The sequence below is a fragment of the Penicillium paradoxum genome (genome assembly GCF_028828445.1).
Source record: "Penicillium paradoxum strain IBT 22861 chromosome Unknown utg000005l_segment0_segment0, whole genome shotgun sequence".
In the NCBI taxonomy this organism is placed as follows: Eukaryota; Fungi; Ascomycota; class Eurotiomycetes; order Eurotiales; family Aspergillaceae; genus Penicillium; species Penicillium paradoxum.
The window spans coordinates 1,167,836-1,188,591 of NW_026643183.1; the positions used below are offsets into that span (position 1 = coordinate 1,167,836).

General features: G+C 48.0%; 7 protein-coding genes across 7 annotated transcripts; 3 read left to right on the forward strand and 4 right to left on the reverse strand.

Moving 5' to 3' along the window:
* Window positions 1–3,738: 3,738 nt before the first annotated feature.
* N7457_005462 (orotate phosphoribosyltransferase) lies at window positions 3,739–4,476 on the reverse strand (the record flags this gene model as incomplete). The annotated part of the gene is made up of 1 exon (XM_057176506.1): window positions 3,739–4,476. One exon carries the CDS (start codon window positions 4,474–4,476, stop codon window positions 3,739–3,741), a length of 738 nt encoding a protein of 245 aa, XP_057030808.1.
* A 681-nt stretch (window positions 4,477–5,157) lies between these two features.
* N7457_005463 (methylenetetrahydrofolate reductase (NAD(P)H) MET13) lies at window positions 5,158–7,115 on the forward strand (the record flags this gene model as incomplete). Its single annotated transcript, XM_057176507.1, has 3 exons — window positions 5,158–5,779; window positions 5,904–6,039; window positions 6,077–7,115. 3 exons carry the CDS (start codon window positions 5,158–5,160, stop codon window positions 7,113–7,115), a joined length of 1,797 nt encoding a protein of 598 aa, XP_057030809.1.
* Window positions 7,116–8,367: 1,252 nt separating this feature from the next.
* Window positions 8,368–11,643, reverse strand: N7457_005464 (putative NTP binding protein; the record flags this gene model as incomplete). The annotated part of the gene is made up of 1 exon (XM_057176508.1): window positions 8,368–11,643. The coding sequence occupies one exon, from the start codon at window positions 11,641–11,643 to the stop codon at window positions 8,368–8,370; it is 3,276 nt and encodes a 1,091-aa protein (XP_057030810.1).
* An 843-nt stretch (window positions 11,644–12,486) lies between these two features.
* N7457_005465 (Nur1/Mug154 family protein) lies at window positions 12,487–13,920 on the reverse strand (the record flags this gene model as incomplete). The annotated part of the gene is made up of 2 exons (XM_057176509.1): window positions 12,487–13,593; window positions 13,663–13,920. The coding sequence occupies 2 exons, from the start codon at window positions 13,918–13,920 to the stop codon at window positions 12,487–12,489; spliced, it is 1,365 nt and encodes a 454-aa protein (XP_057030811.1).
* Window positions 13,921–14,241: 321 nt separating this feature from the next.
* Window positions 14,242–14,927, forward strand: N7457_005466 (H(+)-transporting V1 sector ATPase subunit F; the record flags this gene model as incomplete). Its single annotated transcript, XM_057176510.1, has 5 exons — window positions 14,242–14,268; window positions 14,330–14,364; window positions 14,439–14,472; window positions 14,560–14,697; window positions 14,787–14,927. The coding sequence occupies 5 exons, from the start codon at window positions 14,242–14,244 to the stop codon at window positions 14,925–14,927; spliced, it is 375 nt and encodes a 124-aa protein (XP_057030812.1).
* Window positions 14,928–15,573: 646 nt separating this feature from the next.
* On the reverse strand, window positions 15,574–16,218 carry N7457_005467 (ML domain-containing protein; the record flags this gene model as incomplete). The annotated part of the gene is made up of 3 exons (XM_057176511.1): window positions 15,574–15,663; window positions 15,720–15,936; window positions 16,001–16,218. The coding sequence occupies 3 exons, from the start codon at window positions 16,216–16,218 to the stop codon at window positions 15,574–15,576; spliced, it is 525 nt and encodes a 174-aa protein (XP_057030813.1).
* A 2,744-nt stretch (window positions 16,219–18,962) lies between these two features.
* Window positions 18,963–20,664, forward strand: N7457_005468 (putative GABA permease; the record flags this gene model as incomplete). Its single annotated transcript, XM_057176512.1, has 4 exons — window positions 18,963–19,093; window positions 19,144–19,376; window positions 19,425–20,267; window positions 20,342–20,664. 4 exons carry the CDS (start codon window positions 18,963–18,965, stop codon window positions 20,662–20,664), a joined length of 1,530 nt encoding a protein of 509 aa, XP_057030814.1.
* Window positions 20,665–20,756: the final 92 nt, after the last annotated feature.

The window sequence follows — 20,756 nt, forward strand, 5'->3', positions numbered from 1 at the left end:
GGTCAACAAACAACGTAATCAACCGCTTCCGCAAGTCAAGATCGTGGCATGTGTGGATTGAAGACAGGATAAGACGAGAGAAAGACTGCTGATTTGGCTGGGAATTTCGACACACAGCTGCGATGTTTCACCATCCTCTGTCAGTGGGTATGTTACTATCTCTCCAAAGGGTATATTTGGAATCCGAGCAAGTACCAATCGATACCAAAGAGGTACAGAGCGTCCAACCACAGCGGGTATCCTCAACAGGAAATATGCAAACTGCGCAGAATGAGCCACCGGCGCTTTTCCCCGGAAAGTCGCAGGGATTCAAAAAGGGCGTACTGGGACTTGGTAGAAATGACTAACATCAACGAGGAACTCCAAGTATTTTAAGCCAAGTAGAATATTGCCAAGGTCCTCCAGTCTATCGGAGCTCTCCTAGGTAGAAAGGGAGGAGGAAACAAAACCAAGAGCTGCAGAGTGGCTCCCAGAAATAAAGGAAATCTACAATTATTTGAGTGCTTAGATCACTCGACATTCTTTAAAGATAGTATGATACTCTACCTGTACTTCTTTCTCTAAATCTATTGAGGTGCTTTTCGGCTCTTGATACTACAAATAAACCACTTGAAAATTCCCTTTGGTGTCCGAAACTAACGGTAAAGCCGGACTTAGTGGCTGATACGAGACGTGAAGACCAAAGTACCAAAGTACAACAGCCTCTGCGCTTTGATCAGTATATTTGTTACCCATGTGTGCTATTTACATAGCCCATGGACCTCAGGAGGCAAAGGCTTGTGTCTTACGCGGCATTTCTAACGCCCGGGATTCAAGTAGTAACCATAGCCCCATGCATAACAGACGGCCATCGTGGAATGTCCGTGGCTCGACAAAGCTAATCAAGTAATCCATGTATTGAGGTCTCACAGTCATTCGGTGGGACTTGATTATGATCGTGCTCAAAGTAATTGAGAGTCCGAGCAGTGCAGAAAATACTTTGCTGGTCTTACACTAGCCGAATTGAAACATAGATAATAGACCAAACACACATCATTTGCGTGGTCATATACTCATTCAAAGTAATTACCTAAGCATCCCTACTTGATATAAATCATTTTCGGCTTGGTCTCGACCGTTGCCGCCTCAAAGTCCTAGATGCGTTGTAGAGGAGATAGTTACATTAGAGATGCTGTCTCACGCTAGCTACCTCTAAACCGGTATCTATCTAGGAGAACGCAGATCAGCTCTATAGTAGATGCGTCTCAAAACAAGATACCCAGACTTCCTATTGGGACATGTAGCCATTCTAAGGTTACTATCTAGCCTGCATTCGTGTAGGTATCCACGAAAGTATGGAGTGCATATACAGGATCCGATCCTTTTTGTACCCTCGCCTCTATATACGCATTTAATTACATTCCTCATGCTTGCTGTCTGTGGTATTTCATGCTGGACGAGAATCGTAAGTCCCTTTGGGGACATTGTCGTCACTATCATCCATTTTTCTGCAATTTTCGAGACGAGGTTTGCCTTCAGGCATCATCTTAATAAATTTCTAAAGCATGAATATTCCATAAGCTACATTGTTTACATGTAACCTGCCGCCCATCGTGGACACCAAGGTCACTCACAATTCCAGGAATAGGTGGCCATCAATCAGGCTATCCTAGCTTCTTGTGAGACGACAGCATTTGAAAAGATTTGATTTGATTGAGCAAATCATTGATAGATATCTGGATATTACTGAAACAACCACTCATGCAGTCGTCTCCCAAGATCTGGATCTGTATATCATATCTGATGATTCGAGACAACATGTGCAACTGGAGTACATGTGATGCTTCCAGTGTTCCAAGATTAGGTCAATATGTACAATGATGTAGTGGACCAAGACGGCCAAAGAGCAAGAAGGTAACACGATGTCACCTGAATTCCCTTATACAACCAAGTCATGGGCTTGTGTGTATTTACGGATCCCATTAACGTGTGCCATGGCGTATGATGGCCTGGGGTACAGAATCAACCAGGGCGGGGCGCCGATCTAGGTATATCCCATCTATTCTTTTCTTAGAAGCAACTGACATGGGTTTTGACATATTCGAAAATGTTATCATGTACTTCTAACTACGAGGAATCTAGTATAAAGTGTACATGAAATACCAGTCTACTCAGAAATATGCCGCTAGGCTCTATATCTAATTATATAAAGAACCTTTCCTTTATGTGTTAGTCAAACTAAGTACGAGATTTCTAAAGGTATTATTAATATGGAGCGAGGATGTTTAACCACTCGACTTCCCTTAGTTCTACAGTTTTAGAACTCACGCTGAGGTCTTACATATGCTTCAGGGAAACATACTGCAACGAGGTCAACTGTACCCTTTCTGTCTAGTAGTTGCTGGGGAGCTTGAGTTGTTAACGATCTAAAGTATTTCAGCGTGTGAACGTGATAATGAGCCAACGTATAGAAACTCAGTCGTGCGAGTCCATAATACACCTACCATCAGAGCTAGTCTTAAGAATGAAAATTAGAGTCATGAGGATGTATGCATCTTTCATGGACCCAAGACAAGTGCGTAGTCTTGATCTGAACCCCTGGTCCCGTTTCCAAACTCGCCGTGAAACCCACAGAGCCATTGGGAGATCACCGGAAGCTGCCATATCTTAGGATAAGGGGTATACAAAATACCGATCGGCCGTCTTGTACATTGGTTGAGGCAATGGAAGAATACATCAGCCTTCCTATCTCGATATAATTCAGATCCACGCCAGTATATAGTTCAAGTGTTCAGTGGGACGGCCTAAATTAGATGTAAATATATGTCCCCAGCGATAATCCTTAACATTTCTGTAGATTGCCGGCTGTTGGAATCATGTCTATGTAGTTCATAGCAGTTATCACTGATACCTCCATGTAGGTAGAAAGGACACTATTCATGTCCCACCAAGTACTGATCAAGTGATGGACTTTTGTAAGACTGACAGATACAAATCACCTGAGCGCAACCTCTGATGTCTACATTTCTATACCTATCATTGACTACTCTTCCCCTCATACAATCACTACCTGTTCTGTCCTTCTGTTGCGCGACATCAGATACAACCTAGCACATTGATGGCTTCTGCGGTGCTGCGTGTCGCTTGCCGCGCAATAACTTGAGTTGAGTGCGATAATTGGGCTTTCATAATACTCAGCTTCACACTATCTACTCTGTCGAGTTCATGTGAAACCCTGTCTTGCAGCCAGGTATTCCGGTGTCCGAGTGCGACCACTCAGTTCAGGGGTGTGTTGAGATAGGTAGAAGAATCCAGTTCGAAGAAAAATACACTGGGGTATCGAAATAGCCAGTCATTTATCTGGCAAGACCAAGAACCGGACATAAGGCATGAAAAGATCCATGTTTCCCGATTGGAGCATATAAAATCTTTCTTTTTTCGAGTCGAACACTCGATATCTGTTCGGGATGAAGTTGACAGGACAAACACACTGGCTTGTCCCTGCTAATCATGTTGCTCCCAGGAACCCAAGTGGAAAGTGCATTCGCTAGAAGTGGCCCAGATATATGGTCACATAAATGGCCAAAGGACGAGTTCATAGTTCATATAAAACTGTGCCCACTTCTCCATTCGAATGTGGGCTACTTTGAAGTGGTATATTTCCAGAGAAACTCCTAACTATCCTGGTATCTTTATGTATTTATTTATTGTCTTTCCTCATACATCATGCATTTCTTAGCGGATTCCATGAGGTCATATTTATTGGGCGCCGTAGCGCTCACGGTAATCCTTCAACCGCTGGATTTCAGCGGCTCCAATCTTATCATCGAGCTTCTCAATCAGGTCGTGGAGGCCGATGACTGAACGGATGGGAATCTTGCCGCCAAGGTCACGCTGGGCAACGCCGATGGCGCTCTTGGACTCGGTATCGCTGACACGCTCCTCCCGATCCAGCAGAACGACGACACCAGCCACGATACCGCCCTCCTTCTCGATGATGCCGACAGCCTCGCGGAGTGCAGTGCCCGCGGTGATGACATCATCCACGATGACGACGCGCTTGCCCTTCAGAGGGGCTCCGACGATGTTTCCACCCTCGCCGTGTGCCTTGGCCTCCTTGCGGTTGAAGGAGTAGCTCACATTATCCCAGGTGGCCTTGCCAGACAGGGAGTCCCGCACAGCAAGCTCGTTGGTGACGGAGGCGCAAATGGGAATGCCCTTGTAAGCGGGTCCGAAGATGATGTCAAAGTTGGGCTGGGCGGTGCCGTCGGCGTTGATGGTGACGAAGGGTTCGGCGGAGAGGACACTGGCATATGCGGCAGAGGAGGCGCGTAGCAATGGTGCCGTGTGCAGGAGGGACGAGGTGAAGAAGTAGGGCGATTCACGGCCTGACTTCAAGACATAGCTGCCGAACGAGAGGACATTGTTGGAGATAAGAAGGGGAAGCAGAGTGGACTTGTAGTCCTGGTCGGCGGTTGGGGGAGGAACAGTCGACATTTTGTTGTGTATTGAAGAATGAGGCAATTGTCTGGGAGTCGAGAAAGGCGGATCGACGAAATTTTGCCCGAACTCTGACAGGAGGGGCAAGACCCATCGGGCGATGGCGCAATTTCACAGTTCTGCCGCTTTGAAGCTCATGTATGTCCATCAAAAGTCATTGTTTCGACACAGAAATGGTCGGAATTGAAGGACTGAGACTTGCATTTTAACCTCATCTGATTTTCAACCATTTCCCCCAATTGAATGCCCCCGAAATTCCCCCCCCCCGAAGTAGTAAAACACGTGCCTCCGATGGCGGCCTTCCCCGCCAAATGCTCTCCCCCAAACGTTCCGCTCACCGGATTCCCCCCTTCTCCCCTTCTCCTTGAGCCTCAGTCTTCTTGGTTCTCTTTTTTTTTTCTTTTCGTGTTTGATCATTTGTTCCTCTTTATTTCTAGGCTCTTGGCATTCAGGTGTCACAGCGCACTGGGATTGTGCTTAACTGGCCTTAATACGCAAGCTGAACTAGCCTGTTACATCTGCATAGGTGTTCCAGTCCCAGAAACAATTTCATCTAATTATCACCCTAGCTTTCGGTACGTTTGTTCACATCCCAAAGAGTACAATGGCAATTGCTTGTTGCCATCGATAGCTCAGAACTGTATAGAGTGCTGACTGGGACTAGATTAACACACCGCTATGCATATCCGCGAGAAACTAGCCAAAAATGAGGCAGAGGGGAAGACTGGAATCTCTTTCGAGTTCTTCCCTCCCAAGACCGCCCAGGGTGTACAGAATCTCTATGACCGAATGGATCGCATGCATGGATTGGGTCCCTCATTCATCGATATCACCTGGGGTGCTGGCGGTCGCTTGTCGGATCTGACCTGCGAGATGGTCAATGTGGCACAATCGGTTTATGGCTTGGAGACTTGCATGCACCTGACTTGCACAGATATGCCGCTGGAAAAAGTCGATGAAGCACTCCAAGCTGCTTACAAGGCAGGCTGTACCAACATTCTGGCTCTTCGAGGAGACCCACCCCGTGACAAGGAAACTTGGGAGGCCACTGAAAATGGATTCCGCTATGCAAAGGATTTGGTGAAATATATTCGAGAGAAATATGGCAATCACTTTGACATTGGTGTGGGTGGCTATCCTGAGGGTGCCGACGACAACTCTGATGTGGACCAATTGATCGATCACTTAAAGGAGAAGGTTGATGCAGGCAGCTCCTTCATTGTTACTCAGATGTTCTATGACGCAGAGAACTTCATTGAGTGGGTGAAGAAATGCCGCGCCAAAGGCATTACTGTCCCAGGTATTTTATCATCAACATACGTCCCCCCAAATCGAACGGTGCAGCTAACATTCCAAAAGTCGTGCCAGGTATCATGCCAGTGTCCACCTACGCCTCTTTCATTCGGAGGGTCAACTGGACCAAGGTTCGAGTCCCCCCGAGTGGATGGAGGCCCTTGAGCCGGTTAAGAATGACGACTCCGCGGTTCGAGAGATCGGAAAGACCTTGGTTGCCGAGATGTGCAGAAAGCTGATTGCCGCTGGTCTCAAGCACTTGCATTTGTAAGTCGAGCTCTACTACTTTCCCACTCAATCCCAGTAGCCGTGAATATGCTGATATCATACCTAGCTACACCATGAACTTGGCCCAAGCGACTCGGTTGGTTCTCGAAGAACTCAACCTTACTCCATCGGATGATTCCCCTATTCAGCGCGCCTTGCCCTGGCGGCCTTCCCTTGCCCTCAATCGGAGATCGGAGGATGTGCGACCAGTGTTCTGGCGCAACCGAAATTCGTCATACGTTGCTCGTACCCAGACATGGGACGAGTACCCCAACGGTCGCTGGACTGACTCTCGCTCACCTGCGTTCGGTGAGCTCGACGCATACGGTGTGGGATTGAAGGGCACAAATGAACAGAACATTCAACTTTGGGGCGAGCCGAAGTCGATCAAGGATATGTCGGACATCTTTGTCCGTTTCTTGACCGGCAAGCTCGACAGACTTCCTTGGAGCGACTCGCCAATCTCCACCGAAGCCCACGATATTCAGGAGGACTTGCTGAACTTGAACCAGCGCGGATTCTTGACAATCAACTCTCAGCCTGCTGTCAATGGAGTCAAGTCGTCCCATCCTATTTACGGATGGGGTCCAAAGAACGGTTTCGTTTACCAGAAAGCCTACCTTGAACTTTTGGTTCCCTCCAACTTGCTTGATGAGCTCATCACTCGCATCGAGAAGAACAATGACTTGACCTACCATGCCACCAACAAGAAGGGCGAGCTGAAGACCAATACCCGTGATAGCCCCAATGCGCTGACATGGGGTATCTTCGCTGGACGTGAGATTATTCAGCCCACCATTGTCGAGACCGTTAGTTTCTTGGCCTGGAAGGACGAGGCATACCTCTTGGGTGATCACTGGTCCAAGTGTCATGACGCAGCAAGCCCTAGTCGTAAGCTGATTCAGAATATGATGAACGACTGGTACCTCGTCAATATCGTCGACAATGACTTCCACAGATCCAATGCTGTCTTCGAACTCTTCAATGGCCTCGAGATCAAAGACCTCGATGTTGAGGTGTCTGGAACCCCATTGACTAACGGCCGCGCCGAACCAAATGGCATTGAAGCCAACTAAATCGGTTCTTTTCAACCCAGAACTGGCGACTTCCCCCTAAAATTTTCGACCCTTCGGTCCCACGCCATCTTTGCAAACCTCTCATAAAATCAACATCAAGACTTACCTAATTCAACATCACTCATCTCAACGATAACACAGCCCATTCAAACAACTACTCCAACACATCTCGGGCTCACCCTGCAATGTCTTATGGCGTCACGACTGAAGACCTCTCAACGATTTCTTCCTCAGCGTTTTCATTTCAACATAATGTACCGATACCCCGTCTCTTTTAACAACGGCGCTTCGTCGATCGGATTCTCTGTTTCTTTTTCGGGTCCGTATCTCCTCCGGGCCCGGTGCCTGTCTTCTGGACTATGTCCATCCTCCCTATTCGACCTATCACAGTCCAGAAGAATGGAGGGATCAAAAGAATGAAAGATAACAAAAATTCAACATAATTTCTACCTTGAGGGCCTCTTCTGTTCCTATCCGTCGTCTGTGTTTTGCCCCTTCTACGATTTATCTCAATCCATAGAACTCACAGTAACGGCCATCATTGACTTTTTCCCTTTTTTCATTGCCCTTTTTTTTGGTTTCTTTCTCTCTCCTCACTTCACTTCTTGCTCTGCTTTCCGCGTCATTTTGCATCAATTACTGCTTCCCACCAAAAGCCCGGAATGCACTTCTGAGCATCTCGCTCACATCGCCAGCTCAAAAGACATAACTTTTTCTCGAAATCTTTTCGTCCTTCTTTGCGTTTTGCATTATGATTTGTTCACAAGATTTTCCGGGGGGGCATACAGGACCATTCAACACCAGGATGACGGAGTTGGGATTGTTTTTTGGTTTTGCTTTTATTGCAGAGCGAGAGAAGATCAAACTCGAAATTGAAAGGATTCGAGATAGCTGACCTGAGGTACTTTTCCCCTCTTCAACATGGGAAAAGCAGGCGCTAGATGTGGATTCAAGTTCGGTTTTTGTTTTCTCATTTTCGGGGCAAGGATGTCAATATCAGTACAAGTTTCTGCCTAATTTAACGTACATTAAGATAGATATGGATAAATGGTGATGTAGAATGTTCAAGTTACATGTGTATTGAAGGATAAACTAGGGATACAGCCGATAGACACAATAGGCGAGTAGGATCACTCGAGATCCAAGACCAAGACCAAAACACCACCAAAAATGACGAACGACCTGCTCCCAAGCTCGAAACTCCTAATGAAGACAATCCTGTACAACTGTGCAGCCAAAGAATGGACTAATTTTACACTATAAGGGCACGACCGATGCATTGAAAGACCCACACAAAGGGTCTGGCAAACCATAATATCCAACGACTCACGAGAACGACGTAGCTAGCAGTACGGCCGATCAACATGGCAGCAAATCCAAGGACGAGAAGATACAAAACAGCTTGCAGCAGTTCTACCATGAACTGGCGGATAGCTTTGTCACCGCGAGGCCTGGGCCAGGCACCTGTGGCTTGGTAGTGAGACACTGCGGTGAAGATGCACTCAAACACTCTCCAGCAGTGACCAGTCATGTTCAGAGTATTATTGACCACGAACTTGAAGTAAGGGCTATCGGCACCCATCCGGAAAATTCGGTTCACCTGGGTAACAGCTATAACGAGGATGTTGAAAACAAGTGAGAGGATCAATGGGCTGATTCCCTGGCCTTCGTCATGATCTTTGTTTCGGTGGTGCATGTCACCGAGATCGGCAAAGACGTCTGTGATATTGGGTTGAAATAACTCATCCTTAGGACTCGCAACCTGAAGCCCGTCGAGCTCTGCGATTTCCAATACTTTATCGGTGGTGCGGAGACGAGGTAGAGGTAGAATTTTGGCCCGCTGATCTGCTTTTGATCCAGCATCGGGATTTTTTGTCTTATCAGGTGCAGGCTGTGCAGATGTGGCTGTTTTGGTAGCCTTGATGGGTTTGTCCAACTTGGAAGGCTTTGCCTGCGCGGATATCTTTCTGGTTGATGTGGGAAGCTTATCCGGGTTATGTGACGAGGGAGGGGTTTCTGATATAGTAATTCTTATGGGCACTGGTTTCCTCGGTACATTTGATCCCGATGAAGGTAATTCGTTTGCTGATGACTTTTTTTCCACGGGTTTAGTTTTCTTATGTTCAGTTTCCGTGTGTTTAGTTTCCGTGTGTTTAGTTTCCGTGTGTTTAGTTTCCGTGTGTTTAGTTTCCGCTTTGACCACCTTTGGCGGCGAGACAGGAACATTTCCCGTGATAGCCTGCGATTCTTTTGCGGATTGAAATGACCGTTCAGAGCGTGATGATTCTGAATTGTCTCTGGACGGAAGAGTAGGTTTCGGGCTTTTTGATTGCTTTCGGTTCGAGCGCGGGAGAGATCCAGAAGCATTCCGCAAAGTCTCAGCGCGATGACGGAGGCACTCTGTCCCGTTGCGCAGTATGGTGGTGAGACTGTCGGTAGGTGACTTCACCAGTCCTGAAGGCTTTGCCAGCCCGGAGGTACGGATGAAGCCACGGACAGTATGTGCCGTTGTCCCCGCGGCTCGTGCTGGAATATTGTGATCTTGTAATTGATCTGGAACTTGGCTCTGGTCGACGGCTTGATCTTGCTCCGTGGTTGATTTGCTGGTGGATGGCAATATTTGAGGAGACTTCAAGATAGGAATTGTTGGCTTGATGTTCGAACTCGAGCCTCCGGGCCGTAATCCCAACGGTGTTGTTATCATCTGAGCCCTTGCCCGGACGGCCTTTATAGCTTCGGCAGTGGTTGTGTGGCTTGCGCCACCAGGACGACGCAAGCCTTGCAGCTTTGGCACAGAAAGTTTCTTGTCGGGGGTAGGAATCATAGTGGGTGTGATAGTGGGTGTGGTGATGAATAAATCGTCCTCCCCCCGACCTTTCCCGTGGTCTCCGGACTGGTCGGGAGAATTGCTGGTAGGGTGGAAGTTCTCTTTCCCCGAATCCTGGGTCCCTGACTCCGGAATCGAAGTAGGGTTCGGAACACAAATCTGTTCTTGGGAGATCGTTGATTGCTTCGAGCATTGGGCAGGCTTCGTATTCCGAAAAGTTTGCGGCTTTTCGTCTTGGAGGACTAAGGTCTCCTCCACTTTGTGTGTGGTTTTGCGGGTTATCCCTTTCTTCACCTCCTTCGTTTCCTTTTGCTTGTTTTTGGATGCCAGGGCCAATGGACGTGGATGAAGACTGGCATCGTCTGGAGAAGCGAACTTGAGAATGTCGTCTGGATTTTTCTCCCCTGAGATCTCCCTGCACCCTAAAAAAGAGCCGTCGGCATTTTGAGGGTGTCGCTTTTCTTTGATTTTTGTTGGTGATTCTTCCCATATTGTGCTAATTCGATTATGTCCGATTTCATCTGGGCTGTAGTAGTGGTTCGCTACTACACGTTGGGGTGCAGTGGTAGGTTGAGAGGCAGGCGGAGGCGCTTGGGGAGGCTTATATGGAGATTGTGAGTGAGGCAATGGTAGGCGATATTCATCTGGCGATAAATTTGGTATTTGATCTCCGTCAAACGCCCCGTCAGATGTAATGACTTCCTTATGGCTTTGGTCTCGTTGTCCGCTCAAGCTGCATTTGCTCTCAGGTGAAGGGTTGCGGCTGGGCAGAGAATCTGGATCTAGCATTTGGCCACCTTCTCTGTGTACCCTTTCAATGCTTTTCTGATAATCGGAAATTTGTTGAGCTGTCATCATCGGCGGGTTGGGATCTTTTGCAGTTGGCATGTTCACAACAAATCGATCTTCCCAATCCGTTATGGAGCTTTCCTCGGCAGATACTGGCGAGATGGAAGAATGTGATTGAGGGCTAGAATCGACAGTCGTATCTGTTCTCACTGATTTCCGGGGAGTAGTCTCAGTGGCATCTAAATTGACCCATTGGTCGCCTTGTTTCTGCCATTTATTCAAGCTATCCACCGGACGGGAAACAGAGGCATCGATCCTCACATCCTGCGCAGGCCTGCTAATTCCAGTGGGGGTCGGAATGCCTGATCGTAGAATGGCTCCTCGGGGACTTTTCTGGAGTTGAGGGCTGCTAATGGGAGGTCTGCACCGATGATAGGAGATTCGCGGGTTTGGAGACTGGCTTTTACCGTTTTCCTTGCTTTTGGGACTTCGCGGAGACAAGGGCGAATCCTTCTCAAATTTATCCCGAATTTTCCTCCAGTATTGGTCACGACCTTTCTCTGAAGATCTAGGCTGGCTACCAGGCCGTCCTGACTGGCTAGGTGTCTTCGGTTTGGGGAGCCCGGTGGGACAAGGTGTTTGGTTCAATTCGTCGTTATGATTGTCAACCAAGTTCTTCGGAAGCGGCAGCTTGGTCGCTTTTGATGTTTGTGACACATTTCCAGACGCGACGCTTGCAATGACATGATCTGCTGATATTGCCTGCGGGCTCTGAGCCGAAACTGGCGCAGACAACTCTGTGGCTGATACCTGGTACTCGGCTCGATAGGCTTTGTATGGACTTGGGCGTGCAGGTCGTGGTGAGAGATTCACGAGATGTCCATCGGGCAATTCGACACGGTTTCCGTCCATACTGGGCTAACGAGTGCGATTGGAGTTGGGAACACTATAACCACCGTGGCAAGTTGTCCTAGCCCATGCCGAGTGAAAGTATAGGTTGTGAAGTGTTCCAGGCCGCTGGTCTTGCTGAGTTGAGATCTAGGTCGAAATGGATATGGCGAAAATTGGTCGGCAGATGCAGGAGGGGAGATACATATGACAGACTCTTAGGAGCGGGGTGGCTAAAAATTGACTGGCTATGGATAGATCTCCCAGGTGGTCGTTCTCTCAACACGTAAGGATAGTGTTCTCCCGCTGGTTGGAATGCTAGATCGGTAGTGAGGAATGCTAGCCCCCGGGGTGGAATGCCCTTTGAAATGTCCTGCCGCCAATTGGAATGGCAATTTCCTAACGGTCGCACCTTTCGAATTGAATTGTACCATTTTCGCATGGAAGTTGGGTAGCTTAACTGTTGGAAAGAAAGCGCGATGCAGATATCAAGGACGAACCGCGCATGAACGAACCCGTGAAGAGTTGCCAGTCAATGCAAACGAATACAACGACCGTTCCAGTCAAATAGCAGATCAGTTCCAAACGACAAGACACGAAATTACATGCCGTAGGCACTGGTGTTGTTGGGAGTCCTCCTTGAATGGGCGGTCTGCATTCCCCAGCGTGGCCAACGCGAATGAACATCATGAACTGCACATCAGACACCAACCTGCCTCTAATACTCCGTACTCCGTATAACGTTGATTAAAAAAATGTACGAGGAGTGTCGGAATCACTGACATCATTTGACTTGAAGTCAATATTGACATGACGCATTTGAGAAGGCCGCAGCTTGCTGAGATGGAATATAGTCATTTATTCGTTTCAGAACCGCCCCGTTTCTCGACGGGTGTTCAGGCTATCTGATCTATTGATGGTGGCTGGGCTACCTGGGTTCATGCCTCCCGGTACGCTGCTTCTTTTCAGAGGACTGGAATTGCGCATCAAAGGAGTTGAACCTCGCTCCTTGTACACAAAGTCCCCATTGTTTTGCAAACGGCGATCGAAAGAGGTCGTCGCAGACTTCCTCAATGGAGAGTTTGCATGGCTGTAAACGCCAAGGCTGCCTCCATCGCCCGTTGTCGTTGCCGTTGATCGGAATTGCGGCTGTCGCATTGTTGTGCGAGTATTGTTTCGAGCCATCGGCGACCCATCTCGGGACATGCTCGGAGTGTGGGTTGGTGGACCCTGGAATATAGATGAAATGGGAGTAGAGGAGGTCGATTGGCGGACTGGAGTGAAACCCTCTGGGTCGACGTGCTTGAGGTAGTTTGGATTGGGACTGGTCTTGAACCCACGGTTGATGATGACAGCCGGGGTGTAAGTCTCGACCCTATTACATGCGCCCTCAGACTTTGGTGGTGCACCATACGGATCTGAGAACTGTGTACCAACATCTCTCATCAGTGGATGCGTGCGGGGCTGTACGAATTTGGTTTCGTATTCTTTGAAGACCTCCTTGTGTACCAACTTCTGGTCCTTGGCTTGCTGTGTATATGAAGAAGAGATGAAGGACATCTGAACAGACAGAAGAGTTGTCAGAACAATCGTTGTCACAATTGTTACGCTGGGGCGTGGATCAGACAGCTGTGTTGGTAGAAACAGCCAGTATACCAATACATGCCCCGGGCTAAACAAGCAAAAGAGCCGCAGGCAAAGTGGTGACGGATCCCACATTGCAAGCTCCCACACATCCCGTTGTGCATCGGGGTGTGCTCTCGACTGCGCCGATTCTTTTGATAGGGCGTTGGCGATATACCGCAAAGGAGACGGCATCATGGGGCTTGAATCAACGCGCACCCGGTGCGCAGAAGGTGTCGCCGGGTTATTATCAATAGAGTTCTCGAACAGGCGATAATGCCTCTTCTTGTGGAACGTGTAGGCTGCATTGACCAGAGAGGCGAATGCCATCAAATGGACAATAAATGAGGCCTAGATAGAAAGCACACCGCCGATTAGCTTTACATCCAGAGTTTTAGCAGAAGGAAAAGAGTAACACACAAGCCACCCACGCAGGGATGCACCGTCGTCGTCGCCAAACACATCGTCGAAAGCTTTGCTGCCACCCGATCGGCTATTTGCTCGTGCGATAAGGAACACCACATTGAGCGCAATGCCAATAGGCAAAGCCCAGTTCTTTTCCAGTTGGTCCCAGTCACCAGCTTCGAATTCCTCGGAAAGCCAAAGCAACCAGTCATATGGATTCAGATTGGAGAGTATGCGCTCGGTGAGCGGGCGGCGGCGGACAAGTCGAGGCATAATGTCGGAGGATGGGATATGCAGTACAAGCTGTTCCTCAGCAGCTTCGCGCTATTGAAGACGATGCAAGGGCATGGAATGGGTGGGGGCTGAGTTTGAGGTAGTTCAAAGATTGTTTAGCAGACAACGAAGTAAACAAATCTGAGAAACTTTGGGAAATTGGAAATTGCATCAGCTTATGTAATTGCAGCTCCGAGCGATAACCACGGCGATCAACGGACAGCTAGACCAGATCTCTCAGTTGCTTGATCAATCTAGAACTGACCGTTCGGGGATTGTGTTTCTCGAAGATATCGGATCGTTCTTTTCTTTCTCCTCATCATGGCGGCCGCCGCCGCATCATACAAGGTACCTGGCCTTTAGTCAATGGAACGACCCCTCCGATGGCGTCGCTAACTTGGTACCCCAGGACCGGCAATTCCTTGCCGTTATTGGCGATGAAGAGTACAGACCCTTTTTCTGAGCTTCTCACTTTCGAGGTTCGAAATCAAGCTAACATAGCTCAACCTCTCATACAGCTCCGTTACCGGTCTTCTGCTCGCTGGCATCGGGGTATGACCCTCTTCACAACTCCGACTACGTCACATTTTCATTATATCTACATGAGGTTCCATGCTGACGTCCTGTGTCTTTCTACAGCATGTGACTGAAGCGCCGGGTTCTCAGCGAAACTTCCTTGTCGTTGATTCTAAGACCGAGACGTCGGAGATCGAACGAGCCTTCCAGAACTTCACCCAGGAGAGGAAAGACATCGCTGTGCTCCTGATCAACCAGCATGTGAGTAGATTCTTCATGTCCTGCGCTCAGTGATCCCGGCGCTCGTGTCGCATTGTCTACGTCTCAGCTGACAGATATCTCGCCCACAGATCGCAGAACGCATCCGCCACAGCGTCGACACATTCACTGATCCCTTCCCGGCTGTCCTTGAAATCCCCAGCAAAGACCATCCCTACGATCCGGAGAAAGACAGTGTTCTCAAGCGCGTCCGCCGCCTGTTTGGAGAGTAGAGACGTGGTATAAGTCTCTATGTCTTTGTCATTTAGCCGCGAGAAGAGTGGGTTTGTTGTCCCATTTTGCTTCCAGAGTATGCACAAAACTTTTGTGTTTATCGTCTATGATGCCGGCGCTATATGCCTAATAACTTGCACTCGGGAATGACCGCGAAGACAATTTGGGAATGTCAGATAGGGAAGATACCCAACACAACATAAATGAATTCATATACCCTGCACATTATCCTATTGAGTGGTCTTCTCCGAAACTTTCAAGATTTACTGGGCATTATATTGCAGCATTAATGCAGATGATCTGATTGTATATTATAATTACAGACAGATGTAACTGTCAACCTTGGAAGGTTACTGGCGAACGGGTTGTTGTGCTTTGAGACAGACAAATGTAAACGATAAGGCCAACGAATGCAAACAGCGTTGAAACGACAAAGTTCAAATGATACCCGAACGTACTGCAAAGTGTTATAAAACTCGAACAAGAGATGCAAATATTGAAGTGGTCATGATAAGGGCATGGGAAGGATCATTGCGAACGCTTAAACCTCCGAGTCAAGAACAGAGCCAATGGAGTTAACAGTTCGGCAATCTGAGAGATGCCACCTGGTAAGTGGATGCAAAGCAATGTCTAAAATAAACAGGACTACAGGTGGAACACAATATCATCTGCCTTCAGGCAGGTCACCTGCTTCTGGTCGCTGTTGTAAACATCAGCAAGAACGGAGTATTTGCCCTGGAAAAAGAGATGTTAGCTGCTTGGCCCCAAGAGAGTTATGGCAGACAACGTACCGGTGGGATCTGCTTGGGCAGATCCACCTCCTTCGTCAGGACCATCGTGCCCTTCTCCAAGGGACATGCCAGGTCCACGTTTTTGAGCTCGTCGCAGAGATCGACTGTCTGCTTGATCAAGGTGATAAGACCCCACTTGACTTCTAGGTTTACAGTAGCGCCCTTCTCGATTCTCTCAAGCAGGGTACCTTTGGCGGAGATGGTCAACTTTGCTCCACTGGGCCACAAGAACGTTAGCAAACTGTAATGTATGAAAAGGACGTCCTCTGTGGTTCACATACGGCAGAGGCGGGTTAGGTGCCAGGTCCACGGACTCAATCTCGAGCCTGTAGTTGTCTGGTTTGGCACAGTACTGCAAGGGGTTATCGCCGTTCACTGGGAACTTTTCATTATTGTTCGTCTTCAGTGTAGCCTGCGTAGGGTCGAAAATAGAAAAGGCGGCAGCATTTGCAAGAGGAGCCGTGAGAGCCAAGAGGCTGGCGGCTGATAAGAACTTCATGGCTCCGATGTTCGGTCAGGTTCAGTTGTAGAGACGGACCCAGATTAGAAATTTATCGTCTATGTGCAGTGGAAGATCACCAGGCTTTTGGCTCTTGTTCGAATAGAGTGTACCGTTGGGGTTGAGAAGCAGAAATCGAAGTTGGGGTGAGGAGAAAGAGATGTCACTTGATGACGCCTCCACACGTGATCTCGGGGTAGATCTATACCGTTTCTGTCGCCCAATGGTTCGGCGTCTGTCCAGTGTACCTGCAGGGCATGGCTGGTAAATAACAAAAAGTACCTCGCACGGCGCAGAATTGCTCTCTTACTCCTTGAGTTCATTTTGTTTCATTCAACAACTCGAGTTCATCCCACACGAGGTGGGGAGCTGATTTGACCCACTGCACCCCAGTTCCTTATCGATGATCGGCACCGGAGTGCCAGGCTGCAGGCATCACATCGATACGTGCGGAGTACAAAGCACAAAGTACAACAGACAATAGTGACCAAGTACAGAATCATATCTCATCCTCATCGTTACGTCTTTCTCTTTATATATTTTTGTGTTAAAATCTGCGATCGAAGCTTTTCGCTGGTGTTCAGATATCTCTTAGGTCGGAGGCCCTGTCTCCCCCAAACGTATACATGGACCAACAATGCATGATCCAGATGCTGATATGCCCTTCGAAGACCATGCTGAATTGTCAAATCAGATAGCCAAGTGAACCCATATCTTCAATCCCATAGAAGCCTTATACCTGTGTCAACGTAGAACCTTCAAATACGGGTTTCGCAATCTCCGAACACACAAGCAGAAGTCATTGCAAACTTAAGACTGGTGGCTCTTGAGCCGTTGGACCTCCTGTATAACCCGAGAATCCGATTTCCACATAAGCGACAGCCATATTGGGTATTTGAAAAGCCACCCAAATATGGACGGCTTGACAATGACGTGGAGATGTAAATGGTGAACTGAAATGATATCTGGGTAATACACATTTCCTAGAAGCGGTCGTCTTCCACGGTGATAGCCAGAATATATGGCTGAAGCAGGTAACTCGGGGCAGCAAGACTGGAGGAGACTATTTTTGACATCATCCATAGCCTGCACTAATCCGTGTAGCAATATTGATGGTTAGCCATGTACGGAGTACACCGATGATGATTGTGACTGGTATATTCTCACACAGGGGAAGATGGTCCCCATTAAGGCCTTCTATATCTCGAAGAATGTGTTGTTTTGGCATAATGAGCCAATGGAATTGCCCAGCAGGTCGGATGTTGTCGACTGCGATTAACTCATCATCCTGTCTAGCTTTTAAGAAAGCTGCTTCCTGCACGAGTTCTAAATCCACAGACTGACCTCGTAAGCGATACTGGCAAAGTTCGACACATCGCAAAACTTGCAATTATGCTGCACCCGCTCAGTCCACTCCAATGTGATCAAGTATTCAAACAAGCGTCGGAATTTCTCCATTGGAAGTGTGCAAAAGCAATTGTATATAAATCTCGGATGGCAAAGAAAGTGAGTGTTCGCAAACTCGAAACGTCTTTCGTTTAAACCAAAGCACAGAGTGGCTGTGTGATAAAAGGTGGCTGTGTCGAGGGCTGCACTGCCTCGATTTGGAATAAATGAGAACTGTTCCCCTGCACTTGACTTCCATCAGAAACTGACTGGAAACGAAAAATTAAATCGGTCACAAAGACTCCCATGGTATGTAACGCCGTTCCCCGTAGGTGCTAACGCTTATATATGTACAGCCAGGTTGCAATACGGAGTAGTCACGGCCTCTTTAGAGTCTAGGTACGAGTTTCCTTTAGAGCAAAAATTTGAGACCTGATGGTGAGTATGCTCTTTACGTTTTGATTCTTAGGTTAATGGGTCGATTGTAATAAAGTTGCGTGGGTCAGGGGCTAGGCGAAGTGGTCTGTCGGCCAGGGTCTTGCCAAGGATACGCTGAGTGGGAAGTTTGGAATGAGCTATTTTTTACGTGGCTTTAGGGGGATATAGGGGATGATACTCCGTACTCCGTACATCAAGTACTTTCAAAAAGAAGCATAGGTGACCAACGATAAAGCATCTGCAGTGCTGCACCGGGTGTGGATGAGCTTTCGCTGGCCCCCCGGGCAGCCTGTGGTTATTCCCCTAGGAGCGTGAAGTTTGTGGCCTGATGGTTGGTGACCATATGCTACCAGGAATACTACATATATTTTTTTTTTCCTTTTTTTCATTTTTTTCAGATAAAAAGAAATAAGCCTTCATACATTCTGGCACAGAAAATAAGGTTATTTTATGTGGAGCACGTAATTGGGGGGCTAGGTCACGTGATTGAAATGGGGTCTATCATCTATGTGTGGTCCCAAGCAGAGCCTGGGCCTCATATATATGTATATGTACCGCTCCAGCAGATGATAAAACACCGATTGTCCCTATGACCTTTTGGCCCAGCGGTGGAATGGTCTTATGTTATCTCTTAGGAGGTAGGTAGCGGCCTAAGATTCACACGTGGTTACATACCTACCAACTTAGGAACCTTTGGACTAATATTGCCAACGAAGCCAAATATTCCAAACTGTTAAATAGCATCGACCTAGTCGGTACTCTATACTCTTAGAGAAGTTTCAAAAGTTGATTGCGGACTCATCTACCGCCATTCAAATCTTATATGACAAGTCTCAATGTGAAAGCAGTGCACATGCCCCTTGCTTCAGCAGAGACAGCCACCATGGACAGCAGACTTCGGACGTTGTCAATTACCCAACATGGCGAAGGAGATCCTCGATGCATCGGCATACGCAGATGCTGCCCTTGAGAAGCTGGGGTACCAGCAAGAACTCAAACGTTCGTTCAATCTGTTGGATATGGTGGGGTTCAGTTTCAGTATTGTTACCTGGTAAGAATTTTCATCGCCAGCAAAAAAAAACCCTGTCTCATGTAGTATAGTTGGACTGCCCTCAGTGGTGGCTTTATTATCGGCATTCAGGCAGGTGGCCCACCCGTCATGATCTTCGGCTGGATCGGGGTTTGTGTGTTCACCATGTTCATTGCGCTGGCAATGGCTGAGATGTGCTCGCGTTGGCCAGTAGCCGGGGGCCAATATTCATGGGTGGCTATGTTAGCACCGCCTCGAGTTTCCCGGCAATTGTCATATATCACTGGGTGGTTTATGTTGACTGGTGGGTAGTGTTTGGAAGCTGGTGAATACTCGCTGATCTTCCTGTTAGGGATTATCGCCATGGGCGCCGTTAACAATTCATTTGGATCCAATTATATACTGGGTCAGGCCAACCTGGTTTTCCCAGATCTTGTTATCGAGCGGTGGCACACTGTCCTGGTTGCCTGGGCCGTGGGACTATTTGCTCTCGCCGTCAATGTATTTGCACCCCATGCTTTGCATCGTCTATCGCGTTTGATGCTGGTGTGGAACATTGCCTCGTTCATGATCGTGATCATTACACTATTGGCAACCAATCACCATAAGCAAAACACGGACTTTGTGTTCCACGAATTCCGGAATACAACCGGCTTTGGTGCCTCCATGGCCACAATGATTGGAGTCCTACAAAGCTTCTTCGGCATGTGCTGCTACGATGCACCGAGTCATATGACAGAAGAAATGGCAAATGCCAGTCGAGACGCACCCAAGGCAATTATCCTATCTGTCATAATGGGTGCAGCAACCGGGTTGACCTTTCTACTGACACTGTGCTTTTGCATGGGTGATATTGAGGCAACAGCAAACTCAAGCACCGGGGTACCCGTCATCCAAATCTTCTACGATTCAACTCAAAGCAAGATTGGAACGTGTATTTTGGCGAGTATGATCACCGTCATCATCATGGCAGCATCCATAGGTCTCGTTGCTGAAGGTTCGCGATCAGTGTATGCCTTTGCGCGAGACCATGGGTTGCCGTTTTCGGGTCTGTGGGCTCAAGTCGAATCAAAGAAAAAGATACCTCTTTATGCCGTTGTCCTCACTGTGATAGTGCAACTAGCTCTGAATGCGATCTACTTTGGCACGGAAACAGGGTTTGAAACGGTGATTTCGATAGGTACCACGGGCTTCTGTATGTTGGCCCAGTTCACTCTCGCTGCGTGTATAATCATGATCCTCACAGATTCTAACATGAATTCAATCTAGATGTTTCATACGGTCTTGTCCTTCTTGCTAGACTACTTGGCTATTTTTTCCACCACCCAGCGTCTTTCGAGGGGCCCCATTCACTACCACTTCCGTTGTCACTCAGCTTCAATGCGATTGGTTTCATATTTTTGGTATTCGCTTCGATTACGTTTAATTTTCCCTCTGAAGCCCCGGTAACCTCGGAATCAATGAACTACACCAGTGCAGCTATTGGGCTGCTAGCACTGGTCAGCTTGGTGACCTGGTTGACCACTGCAAGATCTCGGTTTGCCGGGCCTTCAGATGTCAAAATTTTGGTCGTCGACGGTGTGGGAAGCTAACAGATGCTGCGGCCTGTCGACCATGAGGATCTGAAGACAAACAAGGGGAAATAGTGCCCAAAACCTGCTCCACGGGGAGATATGCATATGCT